Raw genomic sequence first — 17,716 nt, 5'->3', positions numbered from 1 at the left:
GTTTTTAAGTTTAATACGTCCTCATCATAACTGACCTAAAAAAGAGCTGAAGAATCTGAACAGCTATTTATATTGACATGTCTATGAGTGACAAAAAACTGTGACAAACATGTCTAAGAATAGAATGAATGTGTTATTTTTTTTATTATATAAAAAAAGGCAGCAGAAAAAGTTCCACAGCATTAATTCTCTTTACATGTGAATTGATAGAGTATATAGTTGTCAGTTGCCAGTTGTTTCTATCAATATGAACAAAACAATCACAACATATTATTTTCTCAAATGCCAAATTTATGACTGCATGTTTTATCTGTTAAGTGTTCATAATGATACTGACAGGAAATACAATTATTTCTACAAAAGAAGTATTTGTCAGGTTGGGGTGAACTTGATGTTCTTAAGGTCAGAACAAAATTATTCACAGTATCAATATTCAAGTATCAGCCTCCATGTGCATGTAAAAAAATGAGGCTGTCCAGCCTGAAAGACATTTCTAGGATGGAAACTACACTTGTGTAATTCCAGTAAAAGTCATGTAGGCTGCTTGAGTTTCTTCTTTTTGGGCTTGACCATCTGTGGTAGTTGGATTTTGAAGGCAGTCCTAAAAAGAAAGATTTTAGATCACATTAACACCAGCAAAGATAAGACAGCATCACATTGCATAACTTCAGATGTATACCAATACAATTCAGAGGAAATTTTAATTCCATCAAAGATTTGTGATTCAAGATGCTTTAACAAAAAAAACAACAACAAAAGGAAAAAGACTTACTCGCAAGTTGTGCAGATGGGGCTGAAGTTGCAGAATACTTAAAGAGAAGACCAGAGAGGGCATCACAAAATAAGAAAAAGATAATTGTCATGCATTTGTTTCTTTTAATTGTGAATCAAACTTACTTGACAGACAAACTGAGCAAACATAGCCAATCTCAATGAGGTTACGATGACAGAAACACGCAGCTCTGTAGTCCACATGTGCAGGTGGTGGTAGCACCAACTGTGAGCGCTGCTCTGAGTCAGGCAGGAACACCCACTGGACAGAAAACACCATCATTTATTTTGTTACATTTAAACAAAACACCTTATTCTGAGAAGTGTGTGGATACGGTACTGTGTACTCACTAAAAGGTACTGTGCCAGGGCAACTTTCTGAGGAATCTTGAGGTACAATCCTCCAGTTATATCGCAAGCCTAAAGAAATAGACAGCTGAATGTAAAAAAGCTCAGTATATAAAGATTAGAGCAGCACAGTAAAGTCAAAAGTATCACATCATTGTCACACTCCTGGTATACATTGTGCTGATATTAAGAGAATATAGACAAAGTGTTGTGAGAGCCATTTAGCATGAGTGTTTCTCTTGCTTGAATTGTTCCGCAGAAGCTATTTAATATCACACATAAATAGTTTAACAGTCTCTGGGACAGTATGTGCTATCATGATACAGGGTGTAGTGCTGTCAATGTCCTAACAGGGCTGTAAAAAAAAAAAAAAAAAAGTACCTGCTGAAGGAGACCGGAGTCTGAGTCCAGCACACAGGCGTCTATCAGGATGTTCTGTTTTAGAGTACAAAAACAAAGTTATTTAAAAAAAAACACACATAGAAAACAGAAGAAAACAGAGGTAAGATCCTACCTGCTTTTGTGCAGCAAAAATCACATTCATGAAGTTCATGTACTGGAGGGCACAGTCCTCAGCTGCTTTTATCACCTACAAAATAACAAGAAAAAAGAAGCTGTGTTCAAAGTCAAGTGAATAAAACAAAAGAACTTCAGAGATTAGACTGTTTGGAGCTTACCAATATTCTTGATTTCATCTCCTGCCCAACTAAAGAAGGGAAAATACATTGATTAAAGAGTGCTAAAAGGAAAAAAACATCCAATGCAGAGCATTATTAAGCTTAATGTTTTAAATAATGATTACCTTCCAGCTCTTTTGAGACCCTGTGAATATCTGAATGTTAAAGATTTAAGGAAAGCCACACAGTTCAGCCACACTCAAAATACAGAGAGGAAGATAAAAAACTATTTGCAGTTTGTCAGTTCTTTAAACTTGACGACCAAAGCCATCTCCAAGCAAGAAAAAGTAGTAAAGTTTAAAACACTCCTAACAAACATTAATTCTATCATGAACAGTATTTCTCTTGTTCTTTTACACTACAGATAAAAATAAAACTCTACAGGAAACTCTTATGAGGCGTCACTGAAAGGATACAGCAGAGAGCTTTGGCAAGGGATCCAGCCAACAGAGTATCTGTTGAATTTCCCCTCACTTCAGCTGTAATCACATAAGATGCTTATGAATTTTCAGGAATCACCAACAGCTCACAAGGTTATTAAACACTGAATACTGGAGCTATAAGTGCAATATATAGACTGCAAAGACCTCAAAAGGGGTTACTTCACATTTTATTATAAAAATCTACAGATTTAAAATTTGATAACAGAAGGGGTCACAAAGCAGTAATCTGTTACCATAAGAAGCTTGTACTTACTTTTTGACATAACATTCCTCATTTCTTCAGCAATAAGGTTGTTGGCGACTGACAGGAGTTCATATTTTCCATCCCCGCTGGACGATGCATCATCTCCACTGCTCTCCCCGGCTCTCCAGCTTTTACTTGGATATAGGAAGTGACTGAAAAAAAGGTAAGTGGGAGAGTGGGAGAGTGTAAACTTTGACAGAAGCGAAACATCATATTCAGGAAGACAGGTGACACTTCCCTGAAACTGGCAGAGGAAGAAGCAGTATTCTGAACATATAATATTTCTATTTCAAGTAAAGATCCTGTAGGTGATTATACATCATATAAACATCATATTTTAAAACTTATTAAAACTGATGCATTTAACAATTATTCAAATAGAACTATTTGAGAAGTTCATAAGAGAAACAACATTTTTGGTGAAAGGTGAAATATGACAAAGATCCCGAACTAGACCCTGTTTTTTTGTGAGGAGTCACAAGCCAACAGCAACTAATGTGCATTTTATAAACCTGTCATGTCCTCCACTGTAAACTGTGCTATAAAGTTACCTGTCTTGACAGTGGCTTGCGATGACAGCCAGCTTGTTTGTCCTGGTCATTGCCATGTGTGAGTTTCCCATCACCATCACCGCATCCAGACATTTAGACAAGGTGAACTGGACGCAGACAGGAGAGCGGTGGTTGTTGAGTTTAGGCATCACAGTGTGGATGCGTTTAAGAGTTAGAATAACACTTAACTTATTGTACTAACCTCTGGTTCACGTTGAGCGTGCTGCCCCCACCATATCGGATTTACATCCAGGACGATGACCAGCAGACTGACTTCATCCTCTGTGGACCATGTGGAGACGTTTAATTAACACAACGAAGAGGCTAAGACTTGGACTATACAACACACACATACAAGACACAACATTACCTGACGCCATAACAGCAGAATATTTATGCGAGATGAAAAGACACCAAAGTTGTTGTCCTAGCTGGAGTTTTAACCTCTGTTAGCTTCCATTTTTGATCTAAAAATGTAAACAATACTACACATTTTAACTCTGGATATTCTGACAACGTATAACTTCGTAAAAGCTTCTAAATGTATTAACAAAAAACTGTTTCGCCACGAATGTTTCCCACCTCTGCAGCCATACTAAAATCTTTATACATCACCAGGCTGCGACAACGAAATTGCCTCCTCTTCTTCTTTGGTGTTTATTAGCGGTTGGCAAACCAGAATCGATGCGCATTACCGCCAACGACTGGACTAGAAATTGGAACAAGATATTGTGCAGAAAAACAAAAACAAGCCAGAAGCTACATTTCTTCTGGCTTTGATTTCCATTAAAAACGTAATAACGTTACCACATATCTTCCCTGCCGGCTTCCGGTTTGTCTTGTCTACTTTTAATAGACTGAACACCACACGGTGCACTGCTGCCACCCAGCGCCTGTTCAGCTGTAAGTTCACTAAACACCTTTACACACCAAAACAGGTGTTATCACTTACTTCTAACCTGATTTAGAAAAGAAACCGGCATCTTTCACGTGAGTAGCAATGCGACAATGTAGAAAATGTTACTCGTAAAATCCTCATTTAAAGATCTTACATAAGAACATAAGTATTAACAGCAAAATGTACTTTTAAGTATCAAAAGTGAAGTATATGTTCTTGAGGGTTGTTTTTTGTTGTTGTTTTTTTTTTTTTTTTTGCAGTAATGTGGAGGTAGCATTTTACTGTCGCAGATGGTTGAAGTGGAGCTCATTTTGACTACTTTATACAGTGCAAGTCGGGTAGTTTAATTTGTAACTATGCATCATATGGTTGTAAAATCTAAATCAGCAAAGTAATTAGTATCTCTAACTGTCTGGGGTAAAAAGTACAATATTTCCCTCAGAATTGTAGTATAGTACAAATATTGAGTAACTTAAAATGGAAGCACTCAAGTAAAGTACGGTGCCTCTCATGTACAGTCTAATCAACCACAGTGACTGAAACATTTGTATGGTTGTACAAGGCCTTTAAAAGGAAAGTCATTATGTATTGTTATGGTCCTTTACCAATTCTAAATACACAATATTAAAACACTTAACTGCAGTTAATACATTTTCCTCTAATATTAGTTAATGTGGTGATTAGCTGATTTACTAGTAACATTTACTAAGTAACATCTTTGTTACAACAGCCAAAGATATTACAAATTACAACAGTACAACAGTAAAAAGCAGGAAATCTTCATGTTAGACTAGATGGAACCAGATACCACAATTTAACTTGATCATTTAAGCAGTTACACAAACAAGACTATCAAATTAGTGATTTCACTGCACAAGTTAATATGAACTACATTAAGGGAGTTAAGTATCAATAAAATACTTTAATATGCAAATTTGCAGAAAGGTACAACAAAATCTGATCAGATTATCAACTTGTGGTGACATAAAAATAATCAGTAATCATTTCTATCAAAAATACATATATGTTAAAATCATTACAATCCCCAGTATTCTGTAGAAAAAGATGTTCTTGAATGTAGTCATAAATGCCAGACATTTATACATTAAATATTTACTGATTTGATCAATGTCTGCAGTAATGCCATGTTTTCTGATCTTGCCACAACAAACCACATTGAAACACACATTCTGCACACACTCTTCTTGAAGCTTCAAAGCTTCCTAAATTGTCCTTGAAGTATATTTTTGGTTGAGCAGTCAGTCAGTCCTTGAGAATCTTGCTATTTCTTGGGCTTGGGTTTTGGCTCGGCTGGAAGTAACACAGCTCTGTATTTCTCAGTCTGGTAGACGTCTGACTCGATAGCCTCGCTGGAGTTGTTCAGCGTTACATATACATCCCCGTTGACCTCGGTGACCTTGTGAATCCTCTGTTTGACACCCTTGGAGCGCCAGTGAGTTCTCAGGGGTCTGGCTGTAGGATCGTCCACAGCTTGGTAAAGCCCCTCCCCTTCTGCTAGTGTGATCTTGTACTTGTGCCATGGACACACGATGCACGCCCGACCATTAAATTCCTAATGGTGCCACAGCATGAAGGTGATTAGAGGGATAAGATATAATAGTAGCAGCTGTAGTGTCTTACAAGAAAACATGCTATTTATTAGCTATTTTATACACAAGGAAGTCTGAACAGGAGTTTTGTAACAAACTGACAAAAAAGATTATACGTATTAGATACATGCATGAGTATTTACAGTGAGTGTGTGTCAGATAGTGCCTGATTAATAGTGGGCAACTCACCTCAATGTCTCCATACTGTAATGCACCACCTGAATCTGACAGTGGAAAACAAATGTCGTTATACACGGCAGTGTTTCTTAATCAGTTTCAAATATGTGATGAGCCATTGCAGAAAGTAAATTCCACACTTGGAAACTCATGCTTGAAAAAACATCAGGAGTGTCAAAAATAGTAGCCTTGCACATTACACAAACAACAAACACACACTCAGAGCTTACGGTAGCAGCGCATGTCCATTGCGTGAAGCTGCCCCTGGTGGTACAGGACCAGCACATCTCTGCATCCATTCACAAGCTTGGTCACGCGCCCTGTCTTGACAATGTCCTCCTTCCTTCCAATGAAGTGTGAGGCAGAAGGAGGTGAGGAGGAGGAGGAGGGAGGGGGGGAAGAGGAAGAAGAGGAAGTCTGAGAAGTCTCTTCCTCGAAGGACATGTTGATCACTTCTTACAGCAGGCTTCCTGTCAATTGATATAATATAATTTAATTGCAATAGTAATAAATGTTAATGAATATTTGTGCTATGGAGACCAGTAAGAGTTACATCACACTCCTGTAGAAGGCCACAAAAGACATTTAAAAAACATGACACAGACTTTGTGTTTATCAAAAAGAGTCTAACAAGTCTCACTGCTACTCACTTCCTCCAACTTCTTCATTACCACATGGCTTCTTAAACACTTGAATTTGGAAACAAGTTGCCCCCAAAATGTCCTCAAAACATGCAGAATTTTGTAGCCCTATTAGAATCTGTTTTGTGTAGTCCACACTGCATCTCAGAATCTCAAGAGTAGTTCAGATTGCATGGGGAGAATATAACGGTCTGTTTTCTCCAGGGATAACCTGCATTTTCTCTCCTCAGTTAATGCGTTTTCCACTATGTCACTTGGCACAGAAAGATGGAACTAATTCTCACAGGGGGATAAAAAGTGGCACATAATTCTGCATTAAGACCAATACAGAAAGCACAGACAGAGACACACCATGAGCTGTTCACAGACAGTAGTCTCTCTTTAATTCAGCTCATACTTTAAATTAACTCACCTTTTAATGTAGCCTGGTTACATGGCACCCCGGCAACAGGTTGCTGAAGATGCTAATTTGGTTACATGTCCTGGGGGGGACATGAGGCTTTATCTCGCTAAAAATTACACACGCTGATACGCTGGAGCTTTATCAGACCGGCTACATTAATTTGGACATTAGTCAAATTATAAAATGGAAACTAAACTTCGTCAGCGTTTCAAGAAAGTCTGCTATAGTGGCAGGTTTGGTTTGAAGAAGTGCAAATGTTGTGTGTTACCTCCAATGTCGTCCCCAGTGAAACACAGACTGATGAACGAGATTCCATTCCTGTAAAGTATACAAAATAATAAGTAAAATGGATTATGGCAGGTTTAGAGACTTAAGATGGGTAAAATGGATTAGGATTTTAGAAAAAAAAAAAATGTAGATATAGATTTGTAATTGTTAATAAAAATGTTATTATGTTATAATTGTAGTATCTAATATGTTTGGATTTTTATTTTGTTTTTGTTTTTCCCGGGTCTGATTCTATAGCTCATAACGTCAGGGCACAAACCAAACTGCAAGCTTGTAAATGTACTTTATTATACAGAACATGGTAGTAGACCTGTTGGCTATAACTATGATAATAGCTATAAATGTAAAAGCCGTAGTAATTACAGAAATATTCCCGTGTCTCATATATATAAACATATCAGTAGTCCATTTATCATCTCTGTGCAGCATGTAAAACCAGTAGGGCAAATGTCTTAATGGGTTAGTCTGAGAAGGCTTTTTGTCTTAGTAGGTTTGTTGGTGGGCATTAATCCCTCTGAGGGATTATCGCTCTCTTTCATGCTGAACTGAGCGAAATTTGACCGACTGTCCTCCTGATATTCTGCACTCAGCTCTTTATAAAATGTATTAATTTCTGTCACTTGTGTGTCTGCCAGCGCAGCCCTGTCTGAACAAGAGTTGTGTTCACTTACAGCGGGAAAAGAAGGCGCCCTCCCCGAGCCGTTCTCGTCGTTATGGAGACCCCACTGTGTACGGAAATAGTGATACTCGGCTACTCAAGCTAGCAACTTTGTGAAAAATTAATGCTTTTTTTCACTTCAGTTTACTCGGTCACATAAACCGTCGCGTTCACTCAGTTACCTTTTGTTCTGGTAAGTTTTCTGTTGATTTTTAAAAACCTTTTTGAGAAACGTTACAGTCAGCCAATTCTTAAAAAACTAAAACTAAAAACTATTTGCTACGCACAGTCACTTAACCACTTAACATTGTATATTTTGATTTGGTCGTAATTTAAAAAACCCCGACTACTCTTTCTTTACTTTGGGGCGTGTATTTGTTTTGGCAGTACATTGGGACAGGTGTCAACAGCATACTTCCCCTTTACTTTATGCTCTGCAGCTACAAATGTAACTTAAACTCTCCTTTCTGTAATTTAGTTTGCAGAATTATCAGTGACAAGGCATGAACTTTCAACTAGGATTCACTGTAAGGACTGTGCCTTTGCCTGAAGGAAATATGGATCTCTAACACTTGCCCTTGCTTTGTGGGGTGATTTCAAGCATTTCATAAGCACAGTGATGAACAGCACTCTCACCTTATGTATGCATATGAAGGGGGTGTCTCACTCCAGTGCCATATGGCAGGACTATTACAGCTGCCAGCCAATCCACTGTAGATGCAGAAGAAGCAACAGTTGCTTGCCTGTGTCTGCTATATTTATCATATTTGCTTCGATACAGAAATGTGTGACATGACTGCACTGTGCTGCCCTGGCTCCATCCTGACCAAGTGTCAAATTTCAGCATCATACCAGTGTCCCAGTGCTTTGCTTACCATCACAACAGTGCAGTGTGGTAGTAGTGACACAGTGACCGACCGGTGGCCATCAGTCAAATCACTAAGGGAGGGAAAACAGCAAGGACACACTGTCTTGGAAAAAGTGGCATAGCTGCAGTTGGAAGCTTGTGTTATGTGACTTCTGTGGTTTGTTGGTGTTTTCAGCTGTTTTCCTTGTGAGTTTAGCCCATTGTTATAGAATTACTTTAGTCGTACAGTCCATTTTTGCACACCTTTGCTTTTTGAGACCAGCTGATGGAAAGACTAAACCGACATGTCTGCCACTCTCAGGGTAGATGGAGTGAAGTAAAAGAAAAAGAGGGAAAAAAGGAAGGGAAGGAAATGACACTTTGCCTGAATGAGTGTCTGAGAGCGGTTGGGCTACAGCATCACTATGCTAGGTAAGCATATTCACACACAGGACATCAAAACCTACACATACTGTGTTTTCTCCTCCTGTGACTATCTGCCCCCCTCTGTCTCCTGTTGTTTCAGGTTTAAATCCATGGGAGTTCATCGTGCAGCCCACCTTTCAGCACTGACCATGGAGGACTATCCCATTTTAGGAATCCGCACAATGGAGGACAGGAGTCGACTCTTCCATCTGGTCCAAATGGTCAAAACTCTTGACCTGGAGAATCTTGGATATGAAGTTGGTGATGATTTTGATGATTATGGTGCTGATGGTGGTGATGAAGGCTACGCCGTAGTGGACAGTAGTTTTGCACATGATGGCTATAAAGATCCTGATGAAGATGTACATAATGATGAGGATGAGAAGGGTGGTGCTGTGAATAAGCAAAATGAAGCCACTTTTTCCAGACCATCAAGTGTTCGCAGACGGCTTGATTTCAGTCGCGAAACCGCTGATCATCAGCAGAGGCTACTGTCTTATCCTATAAGCTCTGTTCATGCCAGAGTGAATCATTTTACAAGTGATGGGCCAATCCAGGGCAGAGGGTCAGCCACACCTCTGCATTTTGATCTTGACAGTGGAAGTGCTGTGGTATGTGGCTGCAAAGGGAACAACAACCACAGGACAGATGCCCATGGTTGTCCATCTAATCGTCACACAGGAGGAGACACCAAGCCAGACATCATAGGGGGGTTTACCTTGTACGACTGTGACCCCAGATTATCGCCAAAGTGTGTCTCATTCCAAAAACAAAAACCCAGGCCTGTAACAGTGGCATCAAAGAAGTTTAACAACAAACCAGTTGGGCACAAAGATAAAAGAAGAATCTCTAAGAAGGAAAAACTTTATACAGAAACAGGCAGTAATGGGGCTTCTGGATTTATGGCTAAGCCAACACCTGTTTATGAATCAAAGAAAACAGCTGGCTACAACTACGGACTGCCACGGAGTTCTCCACGTGCTCTAAACAAAAAGTGAGTGGCAGTGGTTTTTCTGATTGTCCCCACTGATTGTCCCCACTGCTTGCTCCGTGCTTGCAAATGAATATCTCAGTGAAGAGAGCCACAGTATGTTAAATACAGTCATTGAACAAGACAGTAATCTAGTGATATAAAGTGTCCAAATGGCTCCAGCACATGTAATGAGGAGAAGCTGCTGATGCATGAAAAACATTTTCAGAATTTACATACTTCATGTGATTATGTCTCTTTGTATTATGAAGTTTGCATATGAGCATTGCTACCTTTGTTCATGGTCATACTACCTTTCAAAATGATTGGTGTGTGTGTGTGTACCAGGCAAGAAGGAGAGCAGAGGATTAGTGTGTGTGTGAGGAAAAGACCTCTGACATGCGCAGAGAGCAGAAGAGGAGAAGCAGATGTTGTGACAACTCCAGGTGGAGAGTGTGTGATTGTCCATGAAAGCAAAGAAGCTGTGGATCTCACACAGTACATTCTACAGGTAGATATTCAGAGAGGAGATAATGACCAATCAATATTTTATCTGAAGCTGTGTTTTCCCATGTATCTGTACAGTAAATACAAACAGCAATTTCTCCAAATAGATACATATTGAACTGTGCTCATGTTCAATTAGGTTTTATCATGATATAGTGGAATTCTAAGGGTGGATTTTTACTCTAAGGTTACCTTGCTCTTTTGTCCCTGCAGCACAGGTTCTACTTTGACAAGGTTTTTGGAGAGGAGAGCTCCAATGAGGAGGTGTATCAAAGAACAGCATATCCTTTGGTGCAGCACATACTCAATGGGTAGGTTAACACTGATGTACTGGTACCTATGGAGTTGTGTATATCGTCATCATACATTCCTTTCTATCCAGATGTTTTAGGGTCTGAAGTGGATTCTTCTGAGAGTTTTGGCCCTGTGTCTTTATGAATCTGTGTTTCCTAACTATATATATTTGTGTTGTGTGCATCCACAGAGGCAAGGCCACCTGTTTTGCATATGGCCAGACAGGTGCAGGGAAGACTCACACCATGTTGGGTTCATGCCCTGGGAGACCAGGGTTGTACGCACTTGCAGTGCGGGACATTTTTGCTCACCTGTCCACGTCAAACATGCAACCACCCCTACTGGTGTATGTTAGTTTCTTTGAGATTTACTGTGGTCAGCTGTATGACCTGTTGGACCATAGGAAAAGGTGTGTGCTTGTGTGTGCATTTTTGTTGTGTTGTGTTAAAAGAAAAAAGAAAACAACAACAACTGATGAATATTGTATTTTGCATTCAATTTATGATAGGAAAATATTACTCATTATCAGTTACATATTTGTGTTGTATAGACACAATGTCAATGTCATATTTTTTTTAAATAATGAATTTAATTTAAAATGTACATGGATTTTCAGTTATAACTTGTGTCTTCAAGTTTTCTCATGGGCAACATTTGTTTTTTAAATAGCATCATCATCAAAAGGGCCAAGATGTTCTTGTATCACTGTTTGTATTTATGTCAAAACTTTATTTTATTCTTTATTTCTTCTCCCTGTTAATCTCTCTTTTTTCTTTCCTCCCTCTGTAGGTTATTTGCCAGGGAGGATGGACAGAGGGTGGTTCACATTGCAGGGCTGCGTGATGTCAGGGTGGACTCTGTCAGCTCACTGCTGGAGGTTCAGTTCTTTCTTTAGAAATTTCCTCACGTCCATGTTGTGTTGTCCAGAGCTGGTGTTCTGATTTGTAATCCAACCTTTTGTCTCCCTCCTCCTGTTTCCCTTATAAAGGTGATTTCAAAGGGTACAGAGGAGCGCACACAGGGGATGAGTGGAGTGAATCCACTCTCGTCTCGTTCTCATGCCTTGCTTCAGATTCAGCTTAGAGGTCCAAACCAGCAGGTAGCTGGCAGGTGAGTGACAACAGCTGATGTGTTTTATTATGTTGTGTGCTTATTATGATGTACACTCTTTCTGATGGTTTTGTCTTCTTAAAACACTAATAAAGTTATTGTGTAGTAGATTAAATAAGCCCATTAGTATTGGTGTAAAATGACTGTGCTATAAGAAAGGTGTTTGTGTTTGTGTGTGTGCTTGTAGAATGTGGTTTGTTGACCTGGCAGGAAGTGAGAGGGCATCAGATACCAAAGAACCCGACAGGCAGAGTCGTATGGAAGGAGCTGAGATCAACCAGAGTCTGTTGGCTGTAAGCCACACACACATACACACACATGCCAACACACTCCAAGATGCCACATAAAGTTAAAGATATTTGTGAATGTATGGTGGTTTAACTTCCCCCATGTGTAAGTTAATTTTATTTTTCCTCAGCTTAAAGAATGTATCCGGTCCCTCGATCAAGAGCAATTGCACACACCCTTCAGACAAAGCAAACTGACTCAGGTAGTAAGGCTTAGGTAACTTTATTATGTAACCATTTTCACTATTTCTATTGTGAGTACTGATGCAAGTGTGCATAAATATCATGGTAGGTTTTTTTTTTATTTGCCCTGTTTGATCAATTAACTACCCTCTGTTTTCATGTTGGAATACTTTTTTGTCATTATAGGTTTTGAAGGACTCGTTTGTTGGTGACTCAATGACATGCATGATTGCTAACATTTCACCTGGTTACTCAGCAACAGAACACACACTTAATACACTGAGATATGCTGATAGGTGAGTGTTTTTTGAGCATGTGTATGTGTCAGAAGGTGTAATGTGAGGGTTTGGATATTAGTTACCGGAAAGATAAGGGATTATTGTATTTTTTTTTCAGCTTAGATCCCTGCTTGATTTCATCTATCCTACTTTAGTTATACAACTTAAAGATAAGATAAGATAAGATAAGATAATCCTTTATTAGTCCCACAATGGGGAAATTTACATTGTTGCAGCAGCATAAGTGATTGAAAAAGTTAGAAAGACATAAATACAAGTAAGGGCAAAAATAAAAATAAGATGTTATAAAAAATATACACAACAGTATAAACATGACAATGTAATAAAAAATATTAACAGAAGAGCAATATACAACTTTATACATAGACAGAAAGTGAACTAAATACAGATATTGCACATTTTGAAATGGAATTGCAAAAAGTGTAAAGAGTAGTAATGTTAGGTACTGAGTTCCTGTTTTAATTTTGCTCCCTTTCCATTGTTGTATCATTGACTGCTATTTGAGATGTTATGTCAACTTGATTTTTTTCATAGGGTAAAGGAGTTGAGGGGACAAGGAGGATTAAGAGGAGGAAGGAGAGGCAAGATAATCCCCTCCCCCAAACATAACCTCTCCAACAGCAACAGCAGCAGCAACGGTAGCAGTGCTGGTAATCGAGGGAAAAGTCCCACTAAAAAGCAGAAGTTAGAGAGACGAAGAGAGGCTTTTGGTCCCACCACACCTAATAAAAGGTCAACCAAGGGGGAGGCAGTTCTCTGCTCCACACCCAAAAACAGCAGATGGGGAGTGGAAACAAGTGCAAGGGGCCGAAAAAGGATTGGTCTTGAACATATTTCACCAGTTGGGGGTTGGCTGGGAGTGGGAGATAAGAGGCATGAGGAAGCGAAGAGTGAAAGTGAAAGAGAGGGAAGAGAGGGTAGAAGAAGAGAAAATGAAAGGTATGGAAGAACTAACAGTCACTCTGTTAGTGACCAACATGCCAGAGCAGGGCTGGTGCTGGGACAACCAACAGATGAGCATCTTCACTTGTGGGAGGTTCAGAAATCTTTAACTCAAATGGAATCTGAAATCTTGCACAGAGACAAAGAGAACCAGCAAAGCAAAGGGGGAAGAGAGGAGGAAAGAGGATGGGTACACCAGCGAAGACAAGTGGAAAGCAGTAGAGCCACAAGTAGTGAAGTAGAAAGGCTGATGGAAAGAGATTTACAAAGGGCTGATGAAAGGGATGAGGAGAGGCAGAAGCATCTGAGATGGTATCACCAGCAGCTGCAGCAGTTCATGCCCTCATCTGCTTCCTCATCTGTCAGTCTCTTCTCACCCTCTACATGTCCATCTTTGTCTTCCTCCAATCAGGCCTCCCTCTCTTCCTTTCTCTCTCCATCTTCCTATTCTTCCCATCTCTCAGCTTCTGTCCTCATGTATCATGGTTTGGAAGAGGTTTTAGATGCGTATAGGGCCGGGGTTGAGGTTAGAGCTAACAGAGGACAGTTGCTTTTTCCCAGTGGTGAGAGTGGCTTGCAAACTGAAACTTCTCCAAGCTGCAATTACAATAATGATGGGAATGCTCTTGGTGACTCTGGTGGTGCTGGTGAAAATTGGAGGGCATCTTGGGAGGGAGCAGAGGCAAGGTTTGGACAGGACAGGGGTGAAAGGGAAAAGAGGAGGTCAGTGGAGGCAAAGGGTGAAGCAAGAGTGAGTAGAGAAGACAAGAGGCTAGCTGGGATGGAAGGGGGAGAGAGGAGGTGGGCCTGGGTGGCAACAACAGAGACAGAGCAGGCGGATAGGGTGACAGCTGCAATGCCGACTGATGCAGCGTCACAAGTGTCTTGCAACTGTCATTCTGAGGACAGACAACAAGTGGGTGAAGAGGGACTGGATCCCTCAGATGTCCCAGCTATGTGGAGCACTGAGGAGGAAGGAGGAGCTGACAGCTACAGTTTAGAGTCCGCTCAAAGCAACAGTGACAGCAGTAGCCTCTTCAACCGCCCTCCTTTTGAGTCACCCCATCAGCGAGCTCCAGCAGAACGACCCCTGTCCCCAGCCTGTGAACACAGCAACACACTCCTGATTCAAAACAAAGTTAGTGATCTCTCTCTTGAATCAAAACATGCCAGATGCACTTCCAACATCCCGCCTTTACCATTGCAAAATACCAGATTTTCAAATGCTCAATCAAGCACACTACCTCTCTCTACTTCCATCACACAGACTAGATATAAAATGCTCCTTGACAAACTACCTGAAAATTCAGCTTATACCGAGACATGCGACTATCCAGAAACCAAAGCCAGAATGTCTGTTTTACCTCATGATGAGACTCATGCAGATTCTAGCTGCATCATGGACCCCCTCAGCATCTCCTTACTTCAGGTTGACCAACAGGTCGCCACAGCCTCGTTCCTCCAAGGGGAACAAAACAACGCCTCGCTGTGTGTGCTTGAGAAGAAAAGGGGAGAAGAGATGGCAGGGAAAGCTGTAGAGGACAAGGACATAGAATTTCGTCTGTCTCTTTTGGAGCTGCCACGAGCCAAGACCCACTGCCCTCCCACCTCTGGCACCATGACAGCTAATACTCACACTGAGCAAGGAAAAGGCAAGTGTTGTACCACACGTGAACACTGTGGAACAGGTAAGTGTCAGTTCTCTGAGTGTGTGTACTCACAAGTGTTTAAAGCTGTATATGTGATTTTTTTTTATCCTGTCTAGGTAGGACAAAACCTTCTATGCCTGAAGTTATGCTGGGCTCTCTCCATGACCTAGAGAACAGTCAGAAACCCCAAACCATGCCAGTCTTTGGCAACAAAGCTTCTGCATCCCAATTTAAAACCTCTACATATGCTTCTATGCAAACTTCTGTTATGCAGTCCAGCTCACCTTTTGTCCTGCACTCCAAGAAAACTGATTCACCCAGCTCACGCAATCTAATCCCTAATGATGCCACTCAAATGGCAACAGAATCTGCTCACACCATAGACCACAAACCTGCCTCTTCCATTTCAACACCACATTTAGAAAGTGTCTTTGGCCATTGTCACACAGTACATACAAACCAATCCAGCGACTCAGACAACTCACTTCAATCAAACAGTCAAGAAAACACCAGCAATCTGCAAATTAAACCCATAATCCATCTCTCTACCCTGGAAGACTTGGATCATGCCCAGTAAGCACCAGAATCTGCACTATTTTATTTATTGAAAAAAAAAAGATTGACAATCTACTTCACATATGCTAATCATATAAACATGATAAAGCAATGAAGTATTTTTTCTAACCCAACCCAACTTCAGGTGGTGTGTTGTCCAGGCCCACTGGGAGCAGCTAGAAGAGATGGAAGCCTTATATCATAAAGAGGGGACACTTCTGTGCCAGCAACCTGATATGGTCAGACTAAATCAAATCCACAATAGTTAGATTAATAGTTCCTTCCTATTTGTAAACTGCTCATTTTAAAGTGATTACACACTGTTGTCTGTCCTCACTCTTTGTCTCTCTGTCTAACAGGCATTTGGGGAATATGTCCACAAGCTGGAGGAGATCATGGAGAGAAAGGCTCAGTGTGTCCGCAGCATGAGAGCTCAGCTGCAGCCATATCTGAAGCCCAGTCATTCTAACCAACCAAACAACCAAGGAAAAGATAATAACAAGCCAATTATTTGAATTAACAAAGATATTTCTATTTTTATCACCGATTATTCAAAGCCATTATAGTGTTTACAACTGCACATTATAGTTTTTCACTGACAAGACTAAATACAGCATGAGTCATTATTAATGGGGACTGAAAGAGCAGAAAAACTTACAGAGACATGTTTTTGTGTATTTTTGTTTGGGTATTCTACAGATTGATTTCTGTGTGTGTGTGTGTGTGTGTGTGTGTGTGTGTTTGGTTTGATTTTTGTGTTTATGTGTGGGTATTTTCCCTTGTTTTCCTCAGTACTGTTTACATGCTGATGCAGATGCATATATTATGAAATTACATTTTTAGTTCTTTGAATCATAATTTGTTAAGTTATCTTAAAATAGAGATCTGTTACACTACTGTGGATACTTGGATGACTAGTGTTTAGAGAAAAGAAAGTTATTGTAATAGCCGCTATTTATGAGTTGTAAACTGCAGCTTTTAATTTAACCCAAAGTGCTGTACTGTTGCAAGCCCAGTCTTGGTCAACTAATTTCTCCTAGTATCACGCTGATAATACTTCCACAGTTTTGGTCTTGCTTGTCTTTTTTCTTGGTTGTAAAAAACTACAAATCTTGATTTTTACTTTTTATTTGTTTATTTATTTATTTATTTATCGTTTATTTATTTTGCAAAATGACCTGAAAATGATTTGATTATTTTGTGACCATGGTATTGGATTTGATCCAGGCTTAGAGTTTCCCTGGTTTGTGTCTGGGTTTGTGTCTCAATTTGTGCTTTACCCACATCATCACAAGTCTCTGTCTGGACAAAGGCCAGCACAGCCTGAGTAGTGTTAATCTTCTGTATGACTACATGTTTGACTAGATCTCTGACTCTGGAATGATGACACACTCAACCAAAGATGCACAACTTGATATCCTACTTGAAACTTGGGCTCAGGTTGTCTAATGAGCTGTTTACTTCACAGGTGGCAAACTGTTTCTTGGTGCTACATTTTTGTCTTTGGGTAAAAGATTGTGACACTCATAAACCAATGAGACATGGTGTGTTGTTAGTTTTCAGCGAAATGATTGAGGCTATTTGATTTTTGAAACACAGTTCTAAGAGTTTAAGATTGAATTAAATTTGCTTGATTATCAGATGATGTGTTGTGAGGTATTTATCTCGGACACTATGTGATTTAATGATTATTTTCATAATGGGATGGTGTGAGGTCTTAATGGGACTTGTGGAGATGTTATACACAATTCCATTTGCCTATTCAAACTGCCGTGATTTCATTATGAAAATGTATATACACCACACAGAGGATGGCTGAGAGAGATTACGATTAGAAGAATGACAAAAAAAAAAAAAAAAAAAAACTTGCATAACCTGTTTTGACTAAAGAGGGAAAAAAACAACTCCTCAAGACAATCAGAACATAACTCCTTACAT

General features: G+C 39.8%; 3 protein-coding genes across 5 annotated transcripts; 1 reads left to right on the top strand and 2 right to left on the bottom strand.

The window, feature by feature from the left end:
* Positions 1–112: 112 nt before the first annotated feature.
* gtf2h3 (general transcription factor IIH, polypeptide 3) lies at positions 113–3,754 on the bottom strand. Its single transcript, XM_018668391.2, has 14 exons — positions 3,617–3,754; positions 3,405–3,501; positions 3,237–3,316; positions 3,035–3,141; positions 2,493–2,635; positions 2,213–2,275; positions 1,922–1,951; positions 1,797–1,825; positions 1,634–1,708; positions 1,501–1,554; positions 1,123–1,191; positions 898–1,033; positions 773–809; positions 113–601 (listed from the first exon to the last, which is right to left on the bottom strand). The coding sequence occupies exons 2-14, from the start codon at positions 3,412–3,414 to the stop codon at positions 532–534; spliced, it is 903 nt and encodes a 300-aa protein (XP_018523907.1). The 5' UTR covers positions 3,415–3,501; positions 3,617–3,754; the 3' UTR covers positions 113–531.
* A 155-nt stretch (positions 3,755–3,909) lies between these two features.
* On the top strand, positions 3,910–17,418 carry LOC108878082 (uncharacterized). 2 transcript variants are annotated; one of them, XM_018668383.2, is made up of 15 exons: positions 3,910–4,024; positions 8,879–8,988; positions 9,083–9,976; positions 10,301–10,463; positions 10,673–10,770; positions 10,944–11,162; positions 11,543–11,630; positions 11,742–11,863; positions 12,051–12,156; positions 12,282–12,353; positions 12,520–12,629; positions 13,167–15,262; positions 15,340–15,796; positions 15,924–16,017; positions 16,138–17,418. In XM_018668383.2, exons 2-15 carry the CDS (start codon positions 8,930–8,932, stop codon positions 16,291–16,293), a joined length of 4,734 nt encoding a protein of 1,577 aa, XP_018523899.1. In that variant the 5' UTR covers positions 3,910–4,024; positions 8,879–8,929; the 3' UTR covers positions 16,294–17,418. The 2 variants fall into 2 exon arrangements, with proteins under 2 accessions (XP_018523899.1, XP_018523896.1); XM_018668380.2 differs by lacking the exon at positions 3,910–4,024 and having other exon boundaries at positions 8,284–8,988.
* Positions 4,835–7,737, bottom strand: LOC108878088 (Rieske domain-containing protein). Of its 2 annotated transcripts, XM_051074981.1 has the most exons (5): positions 7,723–7,737; positions 7,032–7,081; positions 5,950–6,189; positions 5,732–5,766; positions 4,835–5,505 (listed from the first exon to the last, which is right to left on the bottom strand). In XM_051074981.1, the coding sequence occupies exons 3-5, from the start codon at positions 6,161–6,163 to the stop codon at positions 5,215–5,217; spliced, it is 540 nt and encodes a 179-aa protein (XP_050930938.1). In that variant the 5' UTR covers positions 6,164–6,189; positions 7,032–7,081; positions 7,723–7,737; the 3' UTR covers positions 4,835–5,214. The 2 variants fall into 2 exon arrangements, with proteins under 2 accessions (XP_050930938.1, XP_018523911.1); XM_018668395.2 differs by lacking the exons at positions 7,032–7,081; positions 7,723–7,737 and adding an exon at positions 6,773–7,025.
* Positions 17,419–17,716: the final 298 nt, after the last annotated feature.

The sequence above is a fragment of the Lates calcarifer genome, linkage group LG13 (genome assembly GCF_001640805.2).
Source record: "Lates calcarifer isolate ASB-BC8 linkage group LG13, TLL_Latcal_v3, whole genome shotgun sequence".
Taxonomy (NCBI): Eukaryota; Metazoa; Chordata; class Actinopteri; family Centropomidae; genus Lates; species Lates calcarifer.
This window is presented reverse-complemented; position numbering and strand designations above follow the sequence as displayed.